General features: G+C 43.7%; 1 protein-coding gene across 5 annotated transcripts in view; it reads right to left on the bottom strand.

Moving 5' to 3' along the window:
• Positions 1–16,462, bottom strand: part of MGST3 (microsomal glutathione S-transferase 3) — a 38,944-nt gene that overhangs the window by 5,862 nt on the left and 16,620 nt on the right. For 2 of the 5 annotated variants that reach the window (XM_011933362.1, XM_011933365.1), the window contains exons 2-5: positions 5,012–5,135; positions 3,900–3,973; positions 2,956–3,013; positions 627–699 (exon numbers count right to left, since the gene is read on the bottom strand). In XM_011933362.1, the coding sequence (XP_011788752.1) occupies positions 627–699; positions 2,956–3,013; positions 3,900–3,973; positions 5,012–5,128 (322 nt within the window). In that variant the 5' untranslated portion in view covers positions 5,129–5,135. Of the gene's footprint in view, positions 1–626; positions 700–2,955; positions 3,014–3,899; positions 3,974–5,011; positions 5,226–16,462 lie in introns of those variants that run through there. The other 3 variants (XM_011933361.1, XM_011933360.1, XM_011933363.1) reach the window with 2 other exon arrangements.

The following is a 16,462-nucleotide window of genomic DNA, read 5'->3' as shown; positions in this document are numbered from 1 at the left end:
TAGTTTATGCTTAGTAGCTCTGTGACCTACAGCTTTAATCATGCTGAGTCCCAGTTTCCTAATTTGTAAAATATAGTATCTATATTACAGAATTGTTGTAAGGTTAAATAACATATGCAAAGTTCTTATAGTGGTTGGCACATAGAAAATGCTCAATAAAAGTAAGTTTTGTTACAAATGAAAGATTAATAAAAAGAAAACAGACCTTTTACCTAAATACCAAGTAACTTCCCCTCTTCTCCAATTCCCAAGAAGAAAAATACAGTAGCATAAGATTTTTTTTTTTTGAGATAGGATCTTGCTCTGTCTCCCAGGCTGGAGTATAGTAGTGTAATCATGGCTCACAGCAGCCTGAAACTTCTGGGCTGAAGCAATCATCCCACCTCAGTCTCCCAAATAGCTGGGACTACAGGTGTGCACCACGAGATCCGGCTAATTTTTGTATTTTTTGTAGAGACAGGGTTTCACCACGTTGCAGAGGCTGGTATCCAACTCCTGAGCTCAAACAATCTGCCTGCCTTGGCCTCCCAAAGTGCTGGGATTACAGCTGTAAGCCATTGTGCCTGGCCAGCATAGGATTTAAAATTTTAAATTTGTTTCCTTGGCAAATGTCAATATATACTAACCTCCTGTGTAATAGCCATAAGCATAAAGAACTCGTCCAACAATCCAGGCCAAGCCCAGGCCAGAAGCTATACGCTAAGAAAAAAGGGCTACATTAGTATTTGCATGAAACAAACAAGCAAACCTTTATTAACATCTAGGGTTGATTACACAGTATGTTAGCAAAAAGTTAGTAATTTCATGGTTTGGCCAACCACTCCCCACCCAAACTAGGTAGAATTAACTTAGTTTCAGTCAGGAAAATAAAATATCTGTGATTCTTCTATGAATGGCTTGGCTTGTGGACCTCAGAGATGAGTACTGGCCTTCTCCTAGACAGGTGGGATGGAAGGAATCCCCCCCCACTTGCCCTGGGCATCTTGGGGAACTTGTGCTAGAGCAAGAGAAGGACATGTGGGTCAGGCGGTCTCAGGGCAAGCCAGAAAAGGGAACTGCCCCAGAGTCAGGACTAGGGGAAATGCCGTTTTCTCAAGTGGGCCTCTGAGCATGAGACTGACTGAAGACTCAGCTGCTGTTCTATGTAAAGTCAGTCACTGGCGGGGATGGGTGCGGGTGGTTCTGCAGGCTACACTGGGGTGCAGCTCCGCTAGAAAGAGGGAGAGAGCTTCTTGTATTGTGAACCCCAGAATACATGGTCTTCGAGAGAAAAGTCTCCCTGTTCCCAATGCCCTTGAGAGAATAAAAACTTAGATGAAAAATCCATCCCTTTGGCTGCCATGCTGGGGTGACTTCTTCGGTTAAGAAAAGCAAGGAGAGAACACAGAAGAGAGCGTGTGAGAAGGCCGCCTTCCCCAGTGTCTTTCCCACTCAGCAGTGCTACTGGTAGGGATAAGGTTACTGCATCGGGGTTTTTGTGTGTTTGAGTTGACTTGGGGTAACGTTAAATATCAACAGGAGGGTGAAACAAATGAAAACAAACGCCAGTCCCTCAAGTCACGATTTAGCAGCTCTAGCCTCTGCCGGGCCCTTCTTTACTACAATGTTGCCTAATGACTGGCAACCTAGGAACAATTGTTAGGTGCTTGTCCCCAGACTAGCTCTTATTTTTCAGAACTACCCACAAGGAATGGGGTCCAGGGATGTGAGACAGGAATGGGGATGGAGTGGGGACACCAAATGAGGCCTAATCTAGAGACCTGGGCTATTCAGATCAGCTAGTCTAGTCACTTGCTAGGAATGGGGGTCTTGAGAGGCACCAGAAAGATACTCTTTCCTAAGAGATACAAGAGCAGTAGGTGTTTCTTTGAAAAAAAATGCAGGCCTTCAAGGTCATGAGCAGTAGATGTGCCATTCTGGCAGCTTTTTAACAAAAGTACAAGGCATTCAGGTATGGACCAGATGGTTAGGCAAGGCTTAGAACCAGAAGTCTGAAGGGCCACCACTCTGATCAGGACTCAATTTCAGGAGATAATCTGGCCTCGGAAAAGGGAACACTTCTGTCCAAGACAAGACCCAAATGACAATTAATTAGAGGCAGATAAACGTGCTTTATTTAGATATGTTTAAGTGCAGACTACATCTCCAGCCCACAGGCCTATCTATACTGCAGAGGCCTGCAAGGCCCTGGTGATCTGCCTCATCACCCCTCTGCCCTCTGTTGCTGACCCTCTCCTGGCTCCACTGGCTTCTCACTGCTCACCAAACAAACCAGACAGGTGCCTGCCTCAGGCCTTGCTTGTCTTCTGGCTGGAGGTTGGGAGACACGTGCAGCACCTGCTCCCTCACCTCCTTTTACCCTTGCTTAACTATCATCTCAGCAAAGCCCCCCTCCCTGACCACCCTATTCAAAATTATCCCACTCCACACCCCCTTTCCACCTCTGCTGCTTTGTTTTCTTCTCTGCACTTACCACCTCCTAACACATGATGTCATTTACTTAGGTTTTGCTTTTTGTCTGTGACCACCCCATCCCCTACAACAAAAAGGAAAGCTCTATGAAACCAGGGGTCTTTGTCTGCTTTGATCACTGCTTTACCCCAGGTGGTGAGTGAAAGTTTGCTGTGTGAATGAATTAATACAACAAATGAACTCTTATAGACATGAAACTCAGAACCAGACAGACCTGGGTTCAAATTCTAATCCTTCTACTCTGTAGCTATTTGACCTCGTGAAGTTTAAATAGTATCTGAGAGGCTTTTCCTTATCTGTAAAATATGAGGAAAATCCCACCTACTTTAAAGAACTCTGTAAGAAATAATTGAATAAAATCCTTTTAAATATACGGTGCCTAGACACTGAAGATATTCATTACATGTTTATTTCCTCCTCCTGTCCCTGATAACAGCTCAGTGAACTACATCCAAATAGATGAACACCTCCTGGAAAACTTACCGGGTGGTAAACACCTCCAACAGCTAGAAAAAATAAGAAGGGAGGATACACTTCCAACCTGGAATTGACAGAAAGAAACTTTTAAAAAGTGCCCTTTTTAAGTATGCCTGTGAAGAATTATGACTCTTTTTTTTTTTTAAGAAAAGATGGAGTCTGTCACCCAGGCTAGAGTGCAGTGGCGCAATCTCGGCTCACTGCAACCTCCGCCTCCCGGGTTCAAGTGATTCTCGTGCCTCAGCTTCCTGAGTAGCTGGGATTACAAGTGCCTGCCACCATGCCTGGCTAAGTTTTGTAGAGATGGGGTTTTGCCATGCTGGCCAAGCTGGTCTCCAACTCCTGACCTCAAGTGATCCACTCACCTCAGCCTCCCAAAGTGCTGGGATTACAGATGTGAGCCCACCTCACCCGGCCAGCACTATGAATCTTTACATCTTCCTTGCCAAGTTAGAAGCTTAGGGGTAAAAATAAACATTGACTGCAGGGAGAAGACCTGGTCACTAACATCCACCCTCCTTAGCTCCGCATGGGATTAGAGGTCACTTGGAACATGCTGAGTAAAAGGACCTCACATGTAACCAATGGAAGTGGAAGGTCCTGGTGAGTCAGAGTGGATTGCCTTACAGCATTCAAAACCTCTTTACTCCCTAGCCATAGGAGACTCAACATCAGTTTAGATGGGTCATGCTGAAAAACTGTAGTAGGTAATGCAACCATGAAGACACTTTTAGAAAAGAATATCCAGAAATCCCACCATTCCAACCACTCTTCAGTTCGCTTGATAGTCAGTGTGTTCACATACATAATTTTTGAAGACTTTTAATGAGGTGCCCATGATTATCACCGTCACTATGACTCAGCAGATACAGCGCACTAAGGGCTGAGGTGTTAGACAGAAAACACCCACTCTGCAGATGTCTTTGGTGCCCGGCAGGGCCGACACTCACGTGTTCTGGTGGGCTCGCTGAATGCAGTTGAAGAGGTGCCCATTTTCAGGGTCCGTGCTGTACATGGTAGGATACTGTCACAACAAAGCACAAACTGATTAGATGGTCGAGAGTAGCATTCAGCGTTGAAAGTTAAAATCAACCTTAAAACTAATATATTCCAAAGTATCTTCTTTCACACCCTTGATAGATGACCATTCGATTTCTGCTTAAATATTTACAGTGACAAGGGTCTCAATTCTCAGACGCAGATTCAATGTTTCTATTAAATATCCAGGAATAAGAATGTATGTCGGCGCTGCAGTTGCACAAGGGAAAGAGGCAGCTTTGTGCCGAACTCTGCTTTTCACTGATGTTAAGCATCAATGGTGGATTTCAGATGCATTACAAAGATACCGTAGGGAAATAGAGCCTTCCTAAGAGTCATCAAATACCACATCCTTTTAAGATTTCCCTTAATAGAAGAACAGAAATTGAGTGTGTGAGAATCTTAATGGAAGTGTCCATTGGAAGGAAAAAAAAAGAAGAAACTAAATATAAAAACTTAAAAGAAGCTCTAGTAAGGGAGTTTAATTATTAAGGTGCTAAACAGAAACAGACATTGAAAGTTGCTCACCAGGGACAACCTTAGTAATTATCCCTTGTAGATCACCTAAAACTAAGGGAAGTATTTAATAGACCACCTTCCTATGTCTAACTGCAGGCTAATCTCAACACCGCATACCTCTTTTCTACTTGGAAAACAGGAAAATCATCTTACATCATTTACACCATGAAACAATGTTGCTATTTAACCCACTGTAGAAAATACAGTAACTCTCTTCCTAGCAAATAGCTCCAGCCTAAAGTGTACTATTGGAATCCCAGCATACCTGGTCTTTCTACAGAAGAGCCAAAGTCAAACAAGATGGAAACTACTCCCTCGCAGGGCCCCGTATTTCTGGCCTCTTTCCCACCACGAAGAAGCAGAGTCGCTAATAGATACAGTCCTGAAACTGCCACTTTTCACAACTAACGCCTTGCCTCTCCCTCCATGGCTGAAAACAAGTTCTTGGCTAAGCCTGTGGCCCCCAGACAAAGCTGCAAGGGTACCAGCTTGTGTCCCCACTTACCTCCACTTTGTACTTCTTGCGGGCCTTGGAAACATTGATGGCTAGGTGGGCCACCATCATAAAGCTGGCAGCACCAGTCAGAAGCACAAAACCATATTCCTTAGAGAGGACAGCCATCTTGCGTCTGTGGAAGAAAGAACATGTTGGGACAGCCCCCAGCACTGTGGCTATTTCATGGTGTGAGGCCTTAGGGAGCAGGATGCTTTATTAATGGGAAATGCAGAAATAGAGACCAAAAAAAGGTGTGAGTCAATCTGATGTTTCTAAGAAGTCATCAGAGGCAGTACCATATAAAATAATTTAAAAATTACTCAACTATGCAGTCTATACACAGAAAAGTACACAATCATGTATCTTTTTTTCTCTTTTGTGCCTGGGAGATTCTGATCAACAATATGAGATTTATCTACATCACTGCAGTAGTCATTGCTGTAGAATAATATAGCCAACAAAAATCACACTATTGAAAAAATATTTAACATGGTAAAGTGCTAAAGTGTACATTACATTGGGAGGGGGAGGGAGGGAGTGAGGGGAGCAGGGCTTGGTGGGGAAGAGGGATGGAGAAGGAAAGAGAGGGAGGGGAGAGAGAGAGGGAAGGGAAAGGGGGGAGGGGGGAGAGAGAGAGAGAGAGAGAGAAAGCAAGCAAGAAATCAAGCATCCAAAATAGTATATGCATAAGTGATTCCAAGTTTTTTGCCTTCAGGCATGGGGGACACTGTGAGGGCAGGACCCCCGAGGCCTCCCTTCAACCCTGGGGCATGTGCAGGTGCAGCAGCAGACATCTCACACCAGTAGGGGAAGGCCCAGGCTGAGTACTTTGAAAGCAGAGCATGGCTCCTGAGCCTATGAGGCTTTGGGCAGCTCCTAAGAACTCAGATTGCCCAACGAATCATCACTTCAAAACTAGCCCCATGTAGAATTCTGATGGCTACAACTTATTTTGAAATGCATTTTGAAAGGATGATGCAAATCAATACAGCAAAGTATCAGTTGTAGATTCTAGGTGTTAGCTATACGGACAGTCAATGTCCGATTCTTTCAACTTTTCTGTATGTTTGAAATGTTTCATGGTAAAATGTCTGGAGAAAAAGCTAATCCCAGCTCATTTCCCATTGTTCAGCATTTTCAGCTAAGTTATTGTCCTGCCCCTGGAGGAAAGGAGAGAAAGAAAGAAAGGGACTGGGCGGCAAGAACAGAACTGGGCAGGTGGGAGTGAAAACAATGCCATGGTAAATTGGTGCTGCCCCTCCAACCGCTTTGAGCTCTGACCACCAGATGGAAGAAGGGCCAGAGCATGACGGGGCCCAAAGGAGCGGCGAGCATGTTTCAAGGGATCGCTCGTGGGCTGCCTATGGTGGGCAAGGCCTCCACGAGCCAGCAGCTCCGGTGTGTGTTCTGCCTTCAGCTCTAAAATCTCCATCCCTGGTAACTGCCTGGCTTCAATCCCTGCTTTTAACTTAGGAGGGTTACCCTGCTCTGGAATGTATCGAATCGTCCTAACAAACCAACCAACAAGATGGTAAATCCTTATTTTCAAAAGAGGTTAAGTAACGTTTCCAAGGTGTAAAACAGACAGTGACAGACCTGGGACCCCCATTCGGATTCATTTGGTTCCAATATTCCCTTTCAGTATCACTTGAAAATTTAGTGCCAAACTGACACTGTGGTCAGAGCATCTTCCTTAAAACAGAATTTGGGGTAGGCATGCAGCTCAGTTCATTAAAAGTAAGTTTCTCTTAGCTCAGCAAAATAGGCCTAACTTACTTTTTTTTTTTTTGAGATAGAGTTTCACTCTTGTCGCCCAGGCTGGAGTGCAGTGGCATGATCTCAACTCACTGCAACCGCCATCTCCCGAATTCAAGTGATTCTCCTGCCTCAGCCTCCCGAATAGCTGGGATTACAGAGGCGCGTCACCACACCCAGCTAATTTTTGTATTTTTAGTAGAGACGGGGTTTCGCCATGTTGGCCAGGCTATTCTCGAACTCCTGAGCTCAGACGATCCACCCACCTCGGCCTCCCAAAATGCTGGGATTACAGGCGTGAGCCACCGCATCCAGCCTAACAGGCCTAACTTCTAAAAACCTCTCCTCCCCACCATGGTTCACAATAATTCTCATCAGTTTTCCCCTTCTACAGTCTTCACTCTGAGCTGCTCTCTGAGGCAGGCCTGCTGCTCCTCCGAGGGCTGGGGGCACACACTGCAGCGGGCTGGCTCCACAGGTCAGCAGATCCTGGCCTGTCTGTGCAGCTGCACAGAGCAAAGAGTCTCTAGCTTCCTTCCAAGCTTCCTTGCCCACATTCTCTTCCCAAGTGTAGAAAGTCAGCATGAGGAGGAAGCCACAGTAGTTAGTAAAAGAAATACAGAGTGTGAATTCCGAACACCTCTTTGAAAATAAATAAAAATGACTGAACCTCCAGCCTATCCTTAAATTCAACACATTTGGGGCAAATAGGTCATTTAAAATAAAGCTGCCACCTGGGCACGGTGGATCACACCTGTAATCCCAACAATTTGGGAGGCCAAGGTAGAAGGAACACTTGAGGCCAGGAATTTGAGACCAGCCTGGGCCACACAGGGAGACTCTCATGTCTACTCAGGAGGCTGAGGTGGGAGGATCGCCTGAGCCCAGGAGGCTGAGGCTGCAGTTAGCTATGACTGCACCACTGCACTGCAGCATGGGGCAATAGAGCAAGACCCTGCCTTAAAAAAAAAAGGTGCCTCTGTCAGAAGCAATAAAATGTAAGGACAATAAAGTTAAGCGTATTTGCTTTAGTCAAAGTTTGCAAATCAATAGAGTCAACTTTCAGACTCTAATCTTTGGACAGGATGCTGGGCTCCCTGGCTACGTGCAGGGCTACCTTGTGTCAGCCCAGCACTTTTCAGCTCACTTTTACTCTTCACAAAAATCCTATTTGCTTCACTTTATAGAAAAGGAAATAGAGGCTCATTAAATGAGGGCAGAGCTAAGACCAGAGTAGGTTTTAGAATTCTCCCCCAAAACACTCCAGCTAGCCCAGGCAACACATTCAAATTTGGTGGCTTCGTCACTGACTTCTATTTTTCTTAATTTTAAGAGGTTAAGGTAGGTAGGTGGCAAGATAGAGAAGTGCCTCTTGCATAGATGTCTCTGTCACAGCAAAGCAACTGCTCTACAATCTACAGTTAGAATCTACAATTAGAAATTAATATTTACTACTGAGCTCCTCTTTTAAAGTATAAATGCAATCTGTGAGGTTAAACCTGATGGGCATTTGCACCCTAGTGAAAGTTAGTCTCCTCTAGTGAAAGTTAGTCTCCTCAGACTTTGTTAAGGTATGTATGGCGTATGAATGTGGATGAGGACAAGCAGAGCCAGGAACAGTTAGGGCCTTGGAAAGGCAATGAATTCACAGTAAGGGTACCCAGCTACAGCAATGGTTTGCAGAGGATGCACGCTCAGTCACAGGGACAGTGTAAGTGCCTGGGGCAGCAGCGTGCCTGTTCTCCCTGAGGGTCCCCTGAACAAGCCACAGGCACATCCGCATAGGTGCAGGAGCAATGCCTGAAAAGCTGCCTGCATGAAGGGCAGCAGAACGGCCCCCCCGCCACTGCCTTGCACTCCTACCAAGTGAGGTGCCCTGCTTTATACGCCGTAACAACCTTCACTTCAAACAGAGCAGGACCATGTTTGCCTGCGTCTTCCATGCCAAGCACAGTGTGCACGCTCATAGATACTTACGGAATAAATGATTTGAGCTGCAACTCCAGGTGTCTTTCAGAATGACCACCACCACACGCCCCCTCCCCTGAACACACACCTGAGATCATCTCTATCCTCTGGCACAGTGTCTGGCATAAAGTACGCACCTAACCAATTTCCGTTTCCGTTTCTTCCCTCAAAAGTATCTGTTGAAACCGCGGAAGAAACTGAGTGTATTTAAGAAAGACTGGTTTATGACTAATCCAGAAAGGGAAATCTTAAGAAAGAGGAATTCAGAACACAGAGAAAACTCTGTCATGCTTGCTGAAAACATAAATGCAACTATGTTGCATTTATGGAGTGAAAAAGTGTTAAATCTTCTCTTTCAAGGAAAGAATCAGCTTAATTAAATCAACATTCAAAAAAAACTATCATTTGCTAAATCACTATTTTCTGAAGATACCAAGGCGAAGAAGCAGATATTCCCATTCCTTAGAGAGTAGCTTTTGTGTGTGTGGGGGTGTGCACCACGAGGGGGATGCAGCTCAGTTCACAGTGGCCACACCCTAGGCAGCTGCAGCCACACCCTGGGTTGTGCCAGCCCCAGAGGTAGCAGATTGCTTCCAGGGACAGGGTGGAAGAACTGATAGCTGGCACCCCACTAATCTCTGGCATGAGCACTCATTTGAACTGCACACTACATCTTGCTGATTATATATCTGCTCTGTGTCACCAGAAACCCTTTTATGGACCTAACAAGATAAGGTTCTTGAGAGTGGGAACTTTGCCCTTGACTTTCTCTTCTACACAGTGCTAGAGACACAGTCCAATAGTCCTTTCTGAGCTGAACTTTAATACAGGTGTAGATGACTTTGCAATTCACTTGGTTATATTGTAGCATTTGTTAATCATTATGCAGTCTCCTGGATTAGTCATAAACCAGCAGTATAAATTAGTATTTATGAACTGAAACCTTCTAACACACACAGCCATGGGTTTCAGTGATGGACTGCATATTTAACAATGGCCCCTTAAGACTGTAATGGAGCTAAAAAATTCCTATTGCTTAGTGACATCATAGCCACTGTGCCATTGTAACATCATAGTACACTGCGTCATTCACATATCTGTGGTGATGCTGGTGTAAACAGACCTACTACGCTGCCAGTCATATAAAAGTACAGCATGTATCATTATGTACAGCACTTAATACTTGATAATGATCATAAATAACAGTTACTGGTTTATGTAGTTACTATACTATGCTTTTTAGCATTATAGTCTATTCCTTCTACTTATTAAAAAAAAATGTTAACTGTCAAACAGGTGCAGGCAGGTCCTCCCCGAGGCATTCCAGAAGGCCTTGTTACCACAGGAGAGGACAGCTCCACACATGGCAGGTATGTCCATGTGACCTTCCACTGGACAAGACGTGGAGGCAGAAGACGGATACTGATGATCCTGACCCTGTATAGGCCTAGGCTAATGTGTGTGTTTGTGTCTTAATTTTTAACAAAAAAAGCTTAAAAAGTAACTATGAAATAAAAAGTTTTAAAAATAGAAAAAATTTCACTTCCAATTAGAAACCTACAGACAGAGGCCATCAGCTCAAAGTCAGTACAGGTGTTCTGAACTGAATGGTGTTGCATCTTTAAAAATAAAAAAAGTATTTAAAACATAGAAAAAAAATCTTATAGAATAAGGATATGAATAAACAATTTTTGGCCAGGCATGGTGGCTCATGCCTGTAATCCTAGCACTTTGGGAGACCAGGGCGGGCAGATCACTTGAGGTCAGGAGTTCAAGACCAGCCTGGCCAACATGGTGAAACCCCATCTCTACTAAAAATATAAAAAAACTAGCTAGGCGAGGTGGTGAGCGCCTGTAATCCCAGCTACTTGGGAGGCTGAGGCAGGAGAATTGCTTGAATCCGGGAGGTGGAGGTTGCAGTGAGCCGAGACTGCACCACTGCACTCCAGCCTGGGAGACCCAGCGAGACTCCTGTCTCAAGAAAAAAACAAAACAAAACAAAAAACAAAGAGACAATTTTTATGCAGTTACAATATGTTTGTGTTTTAAGCTAAGTGTTGTCACAAAAGATTCAAAAGTTTAAAAATTATAGTAAAAAAGCTTCAGTAAGCTAAGGTTAACTTATGGAAGAAAAAAATATTAAAAACTGAAGGTAGTGTAGCCTAAGTATCCAGTGTACGCAAAGTCTGCAGTAGTGTACAGAACTGCCCTAGGCCTTCACACTCACCACTCACTCACTGACTCATCCAGAGCAACTTCCAGTCTTGCAGGCTCCATTCGTGGTAAGTGCCTTCTACAGGTGTACCATTTTTTGTCTTTTATACCATATTGTTACTGGATCTTTTCTAAGTTTTTAGATATGTTTAGACAAATAAATCCATACCACTATGTTACAATCGCCTATGGTATTCAGTACAGCAACATTACAGGCTTGCAGCCTAGGAGCAATAGGCTATACTCTATAGCCTGGGTGTGTAGTAGGTTATACTGTCTAGGTCTGTGTGAATACACTGTACAATGTTCCCACAATGACAAATCACCTAACACATTTCTCAGGACATATCTCCATCATGAGTGAACACATAACTGTAGTTAAAAGTACCTAGCTTTCCTCTTCTACACTGTTGAGGGAAGTATAAGGTAGAACCATCTAGAGGATAGCCTGGCAATAGGTAATTTTTTTTTTTTTTTTTTTTTTAAAGATAGGGTCTGTGTTGCCAAGGCTGGAGTGTGGTGGTGCTATCACAGCTCACTGCAGCCTTGATCTTCTGGGCTCAGGTGATCCTCCCAACTCAGCCTCCCAAGTAGCTGGAGCTACAGGCACACATTGACATGCCCAGCTAATTTCCGTATTTTTAAATTTTTTAAAATTTTATTTATTTATTTTGAGACAGTCTCGCTGTGTTGCCCAGGCTGGAGTGCAGTGGCGCAATCTCAGCTAACTGCAATCTCTGCCTCCCAGATTCAATCAATTCTCATGCGTTATCCTCCCAAATAGTTGGGATCATAGGCACCTGCCACCACACCTGGCTAATTTTTTTATTTTTTAGTGGAGATGGAGGTTTTGCTGTGTTGGCCAGGCTGGTCTCAAACTCCTGGCCTCAAGTGATATGGCTGCCTCAGCCTCTCAAAGTGCTGGGATTACAGGCGTGAGCCACTGTGCCCAGCCTATATATTTTTTTTCTTTTTTTTTTCTTTTTTTTAAGAGATAGGATCTTCCTATGTTGCTTAGGCTGGTCTCGAACTCCTGGGCTCAAGTGATCCTCCCATCTCAGCCTCCCAAAATGCTGGGAATACAGGCCTGAGCCACAGCACTTGGCCAGTAATATTCTTTTTTAAATTCATATTCTTCGGCTCATTAACCCTACTAGAAATCTATCCTAAGGTAACAATCAGAAATGCAAACAAATTTGGCTCAAAGATACTTACTTCAGCAATATTTATGATGGCAAAACCAGAAATACTACATATGTCCAATAATAGAGGGCCAGGTAAATAAATAATATACCTGTTAAATAGAACATTATACAACTGTTAAAAGTGGTGTGTACAAATATTAAAGAGGTTAAAACAGGCTCAATATACAGCAGGTTAAGTGGGGAAGAAAGAAAATAAAAGTCTATGTAGAATAATCTTGGTTTTCTTAATAATGGAAAAAAATTAAGAAAGTTTAAAAATCATAAGCATAGTTATTTCTAGATGGCTAGATTATAGATTTTCTTTGTAATTTTCTGTAATTTTCAAAATGAGCAAATACATATTTTAAAAAATTATATAAAGAGTGGCTTGACAATAATTATTCATCGAGAAGACAGAGGAACAGGCAGTATGGAATGATGGAACCGAAAGATCAGACCTGACTTCTGGCTTGAGTTCCGCCACTTATCTGCTAAGTGCAGTTCATGAGACAGCTTTGCAGTTGAATACAGTTTTGGAATCAAATTGTCTGCATTCAGAACCTAGTTCTCATATTTGCTAGCTAAGTGTCCTTGGGAATATTACTCAACACCTTTCAGCAGCCTCAGTTTCCTCACTTGTTAAATGGAGATAATAATATAACCTTGAAAGGTTCGTGAGAGGACTAGATGGACATACTGTCTATAAACATTCATCATGATGCCTGACATATAGGAAGGACTCAGTAAATGTTATATATTGTGTTACGTTACATATGTTAATGTTTGGTTAACTGCCCTTGACCTGCTCAATGGAGGTGTTTGACTAAATGATAATGAATATACATTTTATAATTTATAACTGCCATTTTAAAATAGCAAAGCTTAGAACCACATATATCCTCCTTTTCTGAACCCTCAGCAGCCAGCCATGTCAAAATATATACTATTATGTGAAAGGCAGAAGCAGCCAGAAGGAAGCAGGATTTTAGCACTGACTATGGACATCCAGAAACTGCAGTCATTCAAACCCTTGCTGGAGCCAGACACTGCTCAGCACTGCATGAGGGTGACTGTGCATTCATTTACTTATTCAGGGTTACTGAGTGCCCACTATGTGCCACTCACTGGGCTAGTGCTGGAGACGAACAGGGAACAGCCAGAGGTTGGTTCTTTATGACACTCATTTTCTAGTAGGGGACACAGGCAAATAAGTAAACAAGTACCCAGTTCCAGATTTTTCCCTACCTAGCAATGATCACAAACTAGGTATAACACATAAACAAAAACAAAATAAATGGGCAGGGAAAGACAGAAATGGGATGAAAGAGTTTCTATTCTTACTTTCCTTATTAGCAATTACAGAGGTTGCCACTCCTAGTTAACTGTTTTCTGGCAATCTTAAGTCAAAATAGATCAGTCAATAGAACATTAAAGGTTTCAAAGGAATTTGAATTATCTATCTTTTTAATTAGAAAGTTTTTGTCACTTATTTAAGAGTAGAGATCCTAAATGTTTTTACTCCTAGTGGACTTCAATACTGTTTTATGATTCATCTTTTCCTTGGGAAATCTACAAGACTAGAGATAGGAGGAATTGAGGAGTCAGACAGACCTGTACTCATACATCGCCTCTGCAAGCTTTAGGATGTATCTAATTTCTCTACAAAACAGGGAAAATACTACCCACTTATATCACAGTGTGGTTTGCAGAATTAAATTAGATAAACTAGATATACCTGGTATAAATAATAAATGTTGGTCCAAATATGAAGAAATAAATACTGGTAAGTGTACATGTCTGTCCACTTGTATGTAACATTTCCTAAATGAGGAGATACTGGTTTTTCTACAAATCTGTTGTATGCTCTTACACATTTGTTCTGATTTTGTTTAAAATAATTCAAATTTGGCAAAAGGCTGGTCTAATTAGATTGCAAAATAGAGTTTCCTACCATAGACAGCATAATGAATCAAAGAACACTTAATTCATTTGTTCAGCCAGAACATATAAAGCACTTGCTATCTATGCCAGGAACTGCTTGAGGGGTGGGGATGCAGCAGTGAACGAGAAAGGGTCCTGCCCTCAAGGCCCTGACCTTCGAATGATGACAGGAGACTGACAACAAACATGCAAACAAAAAACAGCTTCAGAGAGTAGGAATTCTTTTTTTTTTTTTGAGACGGAATCTCGCTCTGTTGCCCAGGCTGGAGTGCAGTGGCGTGATCTTGGCTCTCTGCAACCTCCGCCTCTCCACGTTTAAGCAATTCTCTGCCTCAGCCTCCGGAGTAGCTGGGATTACAGGCGTGTGCCACCATGCCCGGCTAATTTTTTTGTATTTTTAGTAGAGATGGGGTTTCACCATCTTGGCCAGGCTGGTCTTGAACTCCTGACCTCGTGATCCACCGCCTCGGCCTCCCAAAGTGTTGGGATTACAGGCATGAGCCAACGTGCCCGGCCAGGAATTCTTTTTTTTGTTTTGAGACAAAGTTTTGCCCTTTCGCCCAGGCTGGAGTGAAGTGGCACGATCTTGGCTCACTGCAACCTCTGCCCCCCGGGTTCAAGTGATTTTCCTTCCTCAGCCTCCCGAGTAGCAGAGATTATAGGCGCCCACCAACACGCCTGGCTAATTTTTGTATTTTTAGTAGAGACGGGGGTTTCACCACATAGGCCAGGCTGGTCTCGAACTCCTGACCTCAGGTGATCCACCCGCCTCAGCCTCCCAAAGTGCTAGGATTACAGGCACCTGGCCAAGAGTGGGAACTCTTCTGGGGAAAACACACGGCAATGGCATAGAGACTGGGCAGGGTTGTTCCATCAGGATCCCAGCTGGGAAGGCCTCCTTTGTATGGCAGTGAATATAGTATATACCTCTCCAAATGGGCTATGTGCTCTTTGAGGACAGAGAGCATGTCTCCTTGCTTATGTGTGTTTTTTTTTTTTTTTTTTTTGAGACGGAGTCTCGCTCTGTCGCCCAGGCTGGAGTGCAGTGGCGTGATCTCGGCTCACTGCAAGCTCCGCCTCCCGGGTTTATGCCATTCTCCTGCCTCAGCCTCCCGAGTATCTGGGACTACAGGCGCCCGCCACCTCGCCCGGCTAGTTTTTTGTATTTTTTTAGTAGAGACAGGGTTTCACCGTGTTAGCCAGGATGGTCTCAATCTCCTGACCTCGTGATCCACCCGTCTCGGCCTCCCAAAGTGCTGGGATTACAGGCGTGAGCCACCGCGCCCGGCCTGCTTATGTTGTTTATAGCAACTTGCATGAAGACAGAAACTCAATAGAGTGCTGCTGTTCTATATCCTAGATCAGCGGTTCTCAACTTCAGTGGCATTAAAATCACCTGGAGAGTTTGTTAAACCATACCTCGGTCCCAGAGTTTTTGGTTCAGTCATGTTAGGTGGGGCCTGAGTATTTTCATATCTAACTAGTTCCTAGGTGATGCTGATGATGCTGGTCAAGGACCACATTTTAAGAACCACTGTTCTGAGCAAAAACAAAATCTGCAGGAGGTGGTGACTCTATCTGATTCAAAACCACAGTCATAGTTTTCTCTTGGTGGTCTATATTCTACCACTATCTCTGGAGGCTCCTGAGGTGCTCCTTCTGTACCACCCCTGAGAGCAGAATGGGGCGATGAGATCAGAGGCTGTTGTGAAGCGAACTCCAGCTAAGCTCTTCACAATTACACACTAACAGTGTGCCCAGCAGAAGACTGATTTCCTCTTTCAGCTTTAACAGAGGCTCGAGACAACAAAGCAAGTATGTAAGCCAGCTCAGTATCTTCAGAGTCTCTATCCTGTGACCACCACTGGGTTCCCAGATCTCACTTCATGGTCATGGTCACTCACCAGATCAGATTTTCCAATAGTCAAATATTTAAGTCAGAGTTCCAGGTTCTCCATCTTTCAAAAGTAATGCTCATTATGCTACAGAATGACCTCTCTGGGATCACCACTTCTAATACCACGGATCAGGCACACCTCAACTTCTGAACGATCAGAAACACGACTTTAAATGAAAGGCCTATTTAATGAATCAGTGGGACTTCTAACCAACTTCTCAAGGAATTTTTCATGCCATCTGGCAGAAATAGAAAAACTGAAAATATCACTGCTACATATGTAACACCTAACTATAAGACCTGGTACCCATAGAGTGCTGCTTTTTTGTTTTTTCTTTTTTTTGAGACAGGGTCTCACTCTGTCACCCAGGCTGGTGTGCAGGGGCACGATCTCAGCTCACTGCAGCCTCTGCCTCCTGGGTTCAAGCAATTCTCATGCCTCAACCTCCGGAGTAGCTGAGATCACAGGCTCATGTCACTACACCTGGCTAATTTTTGTAT

This window comes from Colobus angolensis, unplaced genomic scaffold (genome assembly GCF_000951035.1).
Source record: "Colobus angolensis palliatus isolate OR3802 unplaced genomic scaffold, Cang.pa_1.0 Scaffold126, whole genome shotgun sequence".
In the NCBI taxonomy this organism is placed as follows: domain Eukaryota; kingdom Metazoa; phylum Chordata; class Mammalia; order Primates; family Cercopithecidae; genus Colobus; species Colobus angolensis.
Note: the sequence above shows the minus strand (reverse complement) of the source record. Positions and strands in the feature narration are given on the sequence as shown.